Source organism: Sorex fumeus, unplaced genomic scaffold, assembly GCF_029834395.1.
Source record: "Sorex fumeus unplaced genomic scaffold, SorFum_2.1 ptg000208l, whole genome shotgun sequence".
Taxonomy (NCBI): Eukaryota; Metazoa; Chordata; class Mammalia; order Eulipotyphla; family Soricidae; genus Sorex; species Sorex fumeus.
The window spans coordinates 91,866-102,712 of NW_026606265.1; the positions used below are offsets into that span (position 1 = coordinate 91,866).

At 39.6% G+C, this 10,847-nt stretch overlaps 1 protein-coding gene across 1 annotated transcript in view; it reads right to left on the reverse strand.

Moving 5' to 3' along the window:
• The window catches only part of LOC130017683 (vesicle-associated membrane protein 7), a 69,246-nt gene extending 58,715 nt beyond the window's left edge, over positions 1-10,531 (reverse strand). The window contains exons 1-2 of the mRNA XM_056108417.1: positions 10,432-10,531; positions 767-921 (exon numbers count right to left, since the gene is read on the reverse strand). Coding sequence (XP_055964392.1) covers positions 767-912 — 146 coding nt within the window. The 5' untranslated portion in view covers positions 913-921; positions 10,432-10,531. The remainder of the gene's footprint in view (positions 1-766; positions 922-10,431) is intronic.
• Between the last annotated feature and the right edge of the window lie 316 nt (positions 10,532-10,847).

A 10,847-nucleotide genomic window follows, 5' to 3' on the forward strand; every position in this document is an offset into this window, starting at 1 on the left:
TATCTCATCTGCATCAAGTGTTGCATATCCTAGAGCTGCATAGCACAGTCATTTTACATCTGAAACTTCTGAATCTTCCCTTAAAATATTAGTATCAATTTATGATAAACCTAACCAGATATTTTCTAAGCTGGTAAAAGTTACTGTTCTGTCATTTTATTCACATTATTTACTAAGAAGTTTTTCCCCTAGTTTTCTGCTGTTCCAGTGACAAATTTTTTATTGCTAGATGAGTCTTAGGCATATAATATTCCAACACTGATCCCACCACCTGTACCATCTTTCCTCCACCAGGGTTCCCATGCTCCCTCCTGTCTTTCCCACCCCCACTCACCACTCCACCCATGCCTATTACCTTGACAGACACATTTCAAAGTCTGGTATTTGTAGTTCAGATCTCATGTTTTCAATGTTGTTAAATCTGTACTTTAGATATACAGCTATACCACTCTCCAACATCACTGGCATATCCAAGGCCCCTGTCTCCTCTACCTCATTATTTCCCTTCTCATCTTCCTTCCCTCTCAATTTCTTTCCTTCTTTGTCCTTCTCCTCTCTATGGTCAAGGGTGATCTAACCATATCTCCTTTATACTACATTTCCTCGTCCAGTTATTCTCTATACCATAGATAAGTAAAATAATCCCATGTTTGTCCTTCTTCTGGTTTACTTCATTCAACATGGTATCTTCCAGTTACAACCAGGTGGTTACAATTAACAATATTCATTTCCTTCAGCCCTCTACCACATGCAGAGCAGAACTCACTTGCCATGTGAGTATGTTAGTTTGTTATTTTCAGAAGGTATCTTAGCCAGAATCTGTTCTGTCACCTCCAGGAAGTTTCCTCCACACCAAGCATGTTTGGCGAGAATAGTGGTTCCCCTTGCAACAACAGCAAACAGAATGGCCATGGCGTCAATCTATCAAAGAAAAAATACACAAAAGATTTAAAGTATTCATTTGATATGATCTCTTAAAAAGTCATCTACTATTATTCACCAATATCTACCTACAACTGCTATTGACAGAAGTGCTGTAACAATAAATGTAACAAACAATAGATTTAATAAGGTCAGTCTTATACAAACTTAAGTTCTAAATGAGGCTGAAACGCATACATGTAAAGAGACACATAAAATGTATGCTATATACAACAGATTAATGGATAGTTTTCATTTATCGGTTATACAGCATAAACTGATGGCATCACTTGAAAAATAATGAACATAACATAATTAAGAACTTAAAAATGCCTTCATCCTTGAATACAGCACTCTTATCCTGAAACTTTATCCTAGGAAAATAGTTCAATAAAAGTTAGATTAAAAAATTCCCTACGAATGCCCTGCCACAGAGGCAGGGTGGGATGGGGGGGATGGGGGGTGGGAGGGATGATGGAACCCGTGGTGGTGGAGGGTGGGCGCTGACGGAGGGATGGGTACTTGATCACTGTATAACTGAAACCCAAGCACAAAAATTTGTAAGTCTATAACTGTACCTCATGGTGTTTCACTAATAAAAAAAAATCATAATGCCTAAAAACCAAACATTGTTAGACTGTGAAATTCATTAAAGAATAACTCAAATTTCCAAAAAAAAATTCCCTACAAACAATACTAATATCCAAAAGAGTTATAAAGTGCTACTACGTGCCAGATACTGTTTCCATTAATCAAGTACTTTACAATTATTAACTGATTTAATCCTCACATTAAAGAAATGATATACTATTATACTTAAATTATACATGAGGAAACTGAACTACAAATGACTTAGTCTGTCCAAAATTAGAGCTACAAAGTGATAACCTAGAATTTAAATACAGAAAGTAGGGTTCTATAATTCACAGTTTTAACCCTAACCTGTACACTGCCTCTAATAGAAAGACATACACAATAGAAACACAGTGAAAATAACCCAAACCTTCAGTATTTCTTCTTCATTCCTCCCTAAATTTGCTCGAGCTACCGAGAGTATTTGATATGCCAGACACAGTAACAACAAAGTCTCCAATGGAGACGTTACTGGGCCCGCTCGAGCAAATCGACAATCAACGGGAGGGCCTTTACCTTTACCTTACCTTACCTCCCTAAATAAGGGTTTCCTCAGGGTTATGTCTTCAGCCATCTTCTTGCTGGATTTTTCCTTATACAGAAGTACCAGGTTATAGCTTCCAATCCTCTTTATTTGCATTATAGCTCTTGATTCTAAAAGTTTACACTGACTTGTAATATACCTCAAGTACTGCACAATCTCCCAAAGAGGAATCAAAAGAGCTATGCTTGGAGTATCACGTTTCACTCAAATGAGAGAAAGAATCCAGAATTCCAACCTTCGTCAATGATCAAGAATCAGGGACGCTATCTCATTTGCCAAGGCGTCAAAAATCAGATGGGTGGGACACGTAATGAGATTTGGAGACCACTGCTGGACTAGAGCCATTACCGACTGGATTCCACAGGACGTCAAAAGACCGCATGGCCGCCCACCTACCAGATGGTCAGATTTCTTCATCAGGACCCTGAATGATCAGTTTGAGGCTGTTCATGTTCCTAGAATGAACAGACGCCACTGGGCTACACTAGCACGCGACAGGGACAAATGGAAACGTTACTGGCGCCCGGTCAAGCAAATCGATGAGTAACGGGAAGTCAAGTGATCAAGTGACTGCACAATCTCATCAAAAAACAGTTTACACACTGTATTTCTTTATGTTCTGTTACCTTTTTTTAAATGCTAAATCTTTTTTTAATTAAATCACTGTGAGATAGTTAGTTTCAGTCATACAATGATTGAACACCCACCCCTCTACCAGTGCACATTTCCCACCAACAATGTCCCCAGTATCCCTCTCAACACCCACACCCCATCCCATTCCCTGCCTCCGTGGCCCGCACCTTCCTTCTTTCTCTCTACTTTTGGGCATCATGGCTTAATTGCTAAATCTTCCATTTACTGTAATCTGGCATTTCCCCCTTAACATTCTACAAAAACAGGTCTGTTAAGGTCACTAACAGCATTTACATTGTAAAGTTCTCATTCATTTCTCCATTTTTATTTTATTTAACCACACAGGAACAAGCAATACTGCTTAACCCTCCCTCTTGAACTGCTTTTGAATGTGCCTTCTGTTTTATTACTTAGTTGTCCTCTAGCTGACCTCGAAACATTACATTTCCACAGGGATTCATTTCTGTTCTTATCAAAAGTTCATCCAGACCTGCCATATTGTATATGACTTATTTGCTACAGATATATTCCCCAGTGGGAAAAAACCCAATGATACAATCAAAGGAGTGAAAAAACTGAAGTTAAAACTGAGGTATAATAGTTCGGGTGAAAGTAAATGATAAAAAGGGACCAAAAAAGACAGCCAGAAGAGTATGGTAACCTGGAAGCCAAAATGAAAGGGATTTTCAAGAAAGATCAAGTGTCAGCAATTAGATGTGCTCACTGTTCACTGATGCATAGTATGAGGACTGTAAAATAGGACTGAATTTTATAAGGAAGGAGGTCACTGGTTAGGATCAAAGAGAATGTTAAGGAACAGAACAAAAATATAAAGAGAAAGAGGAGAAGACAACAAATTATATGGTCTTTGTGACAGATGGAAAAGTAGCAGACTCGTACCTTAAAAGCTTAAAAAAGATACCTGAGTTGGGCAAGAACAACAAAAAATGACTTATTGTTAATGGGCCACAGTTTCATTATGAGCTGACATGAAGTAACTGCAACTAATTTTTTTGGTTTGTTTTTGAGCCACACCTGGCAGTACTCAGAAATCACTCCTGGTGGACTCCAGGGACCATATGGGGTGCCTAGGATTGAATCTAGGTCAGCCAGGTACAAGGTAAATGTCCTACCCACTGTACTATCACTCCAGCCCTGAAACCAGTGTTTTTAATATTTTGTATTTTTATTTTGATATCATTAAAAGTCTACTAATCTTAAATTACATCAATTAAAAACACTGGCATAATAGAAAAAGGTTTTGGAACATTATATGTCTGAAACTCTATTATAAACACATACATTTATAAAACCACACTAGGTGAAATAAATTTGAAAACAAATACTAAAAGTCAGATATTGTGACTCAGATCATTATTATTAGTATGCAAATGCTAAAAAACTGCCAAGTGCTATAAAAACATAAGGTACTATTCAAGAAGAAAAAAAATAAAAATATAAGCCAGAGAAGAGGTAAAATCACAATGAAATATAAAGTGACGCCCTATCTCAACACTGCTTCTCCCAGCTTTCTTGCATACTCCTTTCGTGATCCCAGAGCATTAATCCCAATTCTACATCATCTCTGCTAAGATACTGTATGAGTTTCCTATAATTACAATGACAAAGCACCAAAAGATGTATGGCTTAAAATAACAAATTTATCCTAAATCTGCCCAGAAGTCTAAAATCATGATATCATTAAGGCCATACTCCCTCTGAAATCTGCAGGGGAGAATTCTTCTCTTCTAAACTTGTGATATTCCTTGGCTTGCAGCTACAGCACATAAGTCTCTACTTAAATCATAACTTGGTGTTCTTCATGTGTGTCCACATCTTCACGCAGTATTATGCACATCTTCTTTTATGGATGCTGACTCCAGGATGACTTTATTTGATTTTATATCTTAACTGGGTGAAATACTCTCGGTAGCTTGCAGGGCTCTCCAAGAGGGGCAGAGGAATCAAACTCGGCTTGGCCAGGCTGGTGGCTTGCAAGGCAAACGCCCTACCACTGGCAAGCTACCCGCGACGTATTCAATATGCCAAACACAGTAACAACAAGTCTCACGATGGAGACGTTACTGGGCCCGCTCGAGCAAATTGATGAAGAACAGGAGGACAGTGCTACAGTGCTATATCGTAACTACACCTAAAAGACCCTGTTTCCAAATAAGGTCACATTCATAAGCTCCAGGGGTCAGGATTCAATATATCTTGTTTTTTGGGGGGAAGATGGGGGGGTGGGGAAACACACCTGGTGATGCCTAGGGGTTACTCCTGGCCCTGCACTCAGGAATTACTCCTGGCAGTCTCGGGGGACCATATGGGATGCCGGGGACCGAACCTGGGTTGGTGGCAAGAAAGGCAAATGTCCTATCCATTGTACTATCGCTTGGGCCCCAACATCTCTTTTTTTTAAAAGATTACAACAGATTTCCATCTGAGAAACTCACTGTTCCTCCAAAACTACCCTTCTCCATTCTGCCCCTATTCACATCATTCCAACTTATATTCCTCTCACCTTAAAAACCTCTATCTATTTCTTTATTCAGGGGCTTATCCTTAAAGCTGAGGGCCAGAAAGGCAACCTCCAACAGCATGACCTTAGAAAGGTCAGTTTACACTATTTAGAAGGTGACATACCTATATGTACAATAATTTTACACAGGAACTTTTGGTACATATCTGTTAGTAAGGAACTGTCTATTTTTTAAAAAAAATTGTTAATAGCCTAGCAAATACTGCAAATACTTCTTGGTGGAGGAATCAAATAGGTGAAGATGGTTTCAAAGAACTATAGAGAAATGGCCATATTAATGTCTCTCATAACTAAGTTCATGTGTTCTGAGAAAAGTTTTAAATCTATTTTTGTTTTGATAACATGAAAAATGGACATGAATATTATGATGATCCATACATAAATCTTATGAATGAGTCACGTCGCAATTTAGTGATGCATTTGTATTGAGTTCTGCAAAATGACAATGTTCAATTTTTAATGTATTAGAAGCATGTTAGGAATGAGATAATAATATTATTATCTCATTCCTACTTTGGACAAACTTGCAGGCTATCGAATGTAGCCTGCCCACACGGCAGAGTCTGGCAAACTCCCCGTGGCGTACCAAATATGCCAAATACCAGTAACAATGATGGGTCTCATTCTCCTAAAGAGCCTTGAATATAATCTCAGGGCTAGGATGAAAGAGACGTTACTGGGGCCTGCTCGAGGCAATCGACGAATAACAGGATGATGAAATGAAAATGAAAAAAAAAAAGAAGCATGTTTGACTATTGGATATCAACCCTAAGTGTTTTAGGCTTCACCAATGAATTGCCCCTTTCCTCCTCCCAGAGAAGCTTACCATACCCTTGCTAACATCCCTAAATTGGTTAAAGTCTATCTTCAACCTTTCCTTTGTGTTGGATATTGACCCTAAGGGGCTGGAGAGATAGCACAGTGGGTAGGGTATTTGCCTTGCATGTGGACAACCTGGGTTCAATTCATTCGTCCCTCTCAGAGAGCCCAGCAAGTTACTGAGAGTATCCCGCCCGCACAGCACAGCCTGGCAAGTTCCCCGTCACATATTCGATATGCCAAAAACAGTAACAACAAGTCTCACAATGTAGATGTTACTGGTGCCCGCTCAAGCAAATCGATGAACAACAGGAGGACAGTGCTATAGGACACTGCTACTGACCCTAAGCACTTTAGGCTTCAACAGTGAATTGCCCCCTTTCTTCCTCCCAGAGAAGTTTAACATGCTCTTGCTAGCATCCCTAACTTAGTTACAATTTATCTTTAATCTTTCCCTTGTTTTTTACCTCTAATTCTCATAGTTCACCAAGTCAGTCTTGATTACTTGTAAGCCAAATATTTCTGGTAATGCTGAACTTGTATTTGTACTTCTTTGTATTTGAAGTGCTGTCTATTTGTACCTGCTTTTCTATTTCCCCTATAGCCTTTTATATTTTACTATAGAGCAATGTTCTTTGGTAAACACAGGTAAAGGTAAGGCCCTCCCGTTGTTCGTCGATTTGCTCGAGCAGGCCCAGTAACGTCTCCATTGGAGACTTTGTTGTTACTGTGTCTGGCATATCAAATACGTCACGGGGAGCTAGCCAGGCTCTGCCGTGCGGGCGAGATACTCTCGGTAGCTTGCCGTGCTCTCCGAGAGGGGCGGAGGAATCGAACTCGGGTCGGCCATGTTGGCTGCGTGCAAGGCAAACGCCCTACCGCTGTGCTATCGCTCCAGAAAGACCATTAATGCTATGCTCCTAATAGTTGGAAGTTGATTGACTCTGAAATATATCTGCTCCTGGGCATAATTACATGGTCATAATTACTTGACTCAGGCTTCAGTTGCTGTAGTTCCTAACCAGTCCCACCGTGGGACTGGGTGGATGTGGGGCGAGTGGCAAAGCTACCCGGCATTGAAATGGGTACATTCTAGAACGCATAAATGCATGAACTTGATGCAAACTGTTACAACTTAAAAGACAGAACCCCCATGGAGAAGGACAAGCTGAACTGGCCTAAGGACTTAGTCTGGGGCTTATGGTTAAAAACCTCGCTTGCTCTCAGCCCAGAGAACTAAGTGTTGGAATCTTTATCTCTTACTGTGATTATCCAAATAACTGCAAGTATTGATAACTTATACTAGAGGGAAAGATAAAAACAATGTAGATGTCCCTGGAAGACAGTATCTTCTTGAGTTGATCTCCCCAAGAGAGTTTTCTCTGCCAAATGTTTATCTATGTAAATGATCATCATATCTATGACCTTACCTCAACCCCCCTTTCAGATGTTCTATAAGTGTGCTAGCAACTATGCATTAAACGGGCTTTTCACCATCAGGCTGTGGTCCCAGTCTCCCCAACTCTCCATCTCTCTGTTGGGGATACCTGGGGAGGTGGGGAGGCGGGAAGGCAGCTCTGGGTCACCAAAAGCATACACACATCGCAGCAGCAGCCCCCAGTTTACTTTGTATACTCACATTTGACTATTTTTAGGAGTGCACATTCTAGATTCATAATGACAAGGATAGATAACTCAAACACTCTTGTACTCCTGATGTGCTTTTAATCAATCATGAAGGCAAAATTTACAATTTTGTTTGTTCATTTGTTTTTGGGTCATACCCAACAATACTCGGATGACCATGTGGTATTGGGGATCTAAACCAAGGCTCACAGATGCAAAGCAACCACCTGAGTCTGAGCCATGTCCCTCTCTCAGAATTCATCTTCTTTCAGGAACAATTTACAACTGAAAGATATCTGCATAGAAAAAAAATCTTTTAAGATTTAGACTTTTTTCTGACATTTTGAAAGTGACAGTGTGCCAGAAAAACCCATTAACATCAATTATTACAAACTAAAGGTGGAAAATACTCAAAGATGTGTTGGTACCAAGAGGAAACCAAATAATAAGATGGTGTGCAACTGCTCAAAAAACCCCAAAATATGGAAGACTTAACTCATCACAAAGCACACAGTAATAGTCAAAATAAAATAAAATAAAATACTCTATGAGGATGTACTATGTTAATCCATGCAAAAGTTCATTAGCAGAACGTTTTACAGGAAATACAAAACAGACATTAAATTCTCCACCCACGATCATGGAGCATACTATTAAACTGGCTCATTAAACTCAATGGAAGAGCAGACTGCAAGGTGTTTAGAACAGAAACTCATTTTGAAGCTGTTTAACTCATTTTGAAGCATTTTGTAGCTATTGAACAAAGTAAGATATAGAAGTTTGAGCAGGTTAGGGGATGTAACCTAGTCTGGGATTAAATGTTCCATATTTAGTGAATAAGAAGGCATAGGGCCATATTTAGTGAATAAGAAGGCATAGGGAAAAAATCTAATGAACTTCTATAAGGAAGGCCTTGTACAGATAAGGTTATTTGGATTGGACTAGCCTTCTTATTTTAGTACAATATATGTTCTAAGGGTTTACTTTATGACAGCCATCTCAGTAAGCACCGGAGGTAAAAAATCAGTACAAAAGGATCTCTATTTTCAAGGAAACTATACTACAACCTGTTAAACAATAAACAAAAGCAAGAATATGCAATAAAGTGTACATAAATAGGAATCTACACAACTCTTGAGGAGAATCCTTAAAGTCTTGTAATTTTCCCACCTCGAATGAAGAAAAAATAAATTTAGGTGTCCTATGTATTGGAAATTTCCTCCATTATGGTTACAATTATTTCTCCTGGGAAGAGAGGTCAAAGTACCAATTTTACCCTCACAAGGTTCCCAACACTGAGTATAGTGCCTGGCATATAATATTCATTCAAGCTTTTGTTGAATAAATGATTGATGAGCATGTTTCAGGTTTCAAATATAATGTAAGTGATAAATAACTTCATATTAAGTAAAAGGTAGAAATATTTTGAATACCAAATTATCTCCTTGGTAAAATTAAAAAGTTGAACTGAGAGTAATTCAATCACCAACTCTCCTACTTGGGTCTAAGAGGATGTAAGCCCAAGAAATTATGATTTAATAACTCTGGAGGCAGAAGAATGAAACCAAAGTTCATGTAACAAAAAGAAACAGTGTTTATGAAAAGTAGTCACAGATCTAGACTACTCATGTTGATAATTACAAATATTTTAGGTAATGTTCCGAGACCCAATTCAATTATTCTTTCTGAAACTGGAGCTCAGTCTTTCAAGAAAACTACTGTTATATTTTGCATTAGCCATCACCATGATATTCATCTTGATCTTCCCTGTTCAACCTCACACACATACAGACATGTTAGGCACAAGTAGTAGAGTTCTCTGACTTGTTTCAGGTATGTCTTGCACTTAGAAGTCTCTAGGATATCAGTCACTCAACATACGAGTGGGTCTGCTGGTTTCTAACATCTCAGAGCTTAGTACACATACTTGTTCCCTGGAATTTCGATTCTAAAGAAAATTTTATCTGCTAAAGGAGAATTTACTTTATTTTAAAAACAGATAAAAAAAAACTTAAATGCAACCTTTAAATTAACAAATAATTATTATGCACATCAAAAGCATGAAAGTATCCTGTGATCATATGTCAATGTAGGCACAAGTAGTTGAGAGCAATTAGTAATGTAAAGAGAAATTAACTTGGTAAGTGATTGTTTTGAGGTTTATGGGCGAGGGATATATATCACTTGCCAAAGAGTAATGGACAGAGTTTCTTAAATATCGGCTAATAAGATTAACAACGTAATGGCCTGACGCCGAGGAATTAACCCTTTCGGAAGTGAGGAAAAGGGCTGTCTACACAAGGTGGAGAAAGAAGGGTGTACAGAAAGCTTACAAAGAAGCTCAGAAGTAGGAGCTGAAGCAGAAAGTGACGTCATCATAGAAACAAGGACACAGATGGGAGCTAAAGAATCAAGTCATCTCAAGAGATTAAAAGCAATATTTCACAGAAGAGGAATCAAGGGAAAGTTAACATTCCCTCCCCCTGTAATAAGTGACGTATTCTGACACTCTTTAGCTCAGGGTCTTTTAAACGGCATAGAACGCAGTTAACCAAAACTGTACCTGCCGGTCAATTGGAATTGTTGACATCAAAGAAGCCCGAGTCACCCTTGCACTACCTCCTTCCTCCACCCAACATCTTCCCTCAACACCTTTGCCCTCCCTCCATGGTCGTTTCCCCACTTTCCGCCGATCACACCCTGATCCATTTACCTGTCCGGGCACCCTCTGCGAGCGTACGGGCCGAGGGCAGACTAGTATGGGTCAGCACTGATGATCGGGGGATATCGCCTACAGTCAGCTCCCAGATAGGACTGGGACGGGACGCCAACGGCTTCCGCGTAAAGCGCCCCGCCCGCGCGAGGCCTCCTGGGAAAGTCAGCGTTTCTCCAATGAGAACGGGCAGTGGAAGGGGCCTGAGCCGCACTGCATTCCGGAACTGGTAGTTCCAAATGGCCAATCCGCCAGTTTCTCAAGAGTTCTCTGTCTTGTTCACGATATGTCTCGCTCTTGCACTATTTTTTCCAATCTCTTTTGGAGTAACTCTCTCCTCCCTCTCCCTTTTCACGCTCTCCTCTCTCTTACCTCTTTCGCCCCCATCTCACCTCTTTCCCCTCTTGCATTTCTCC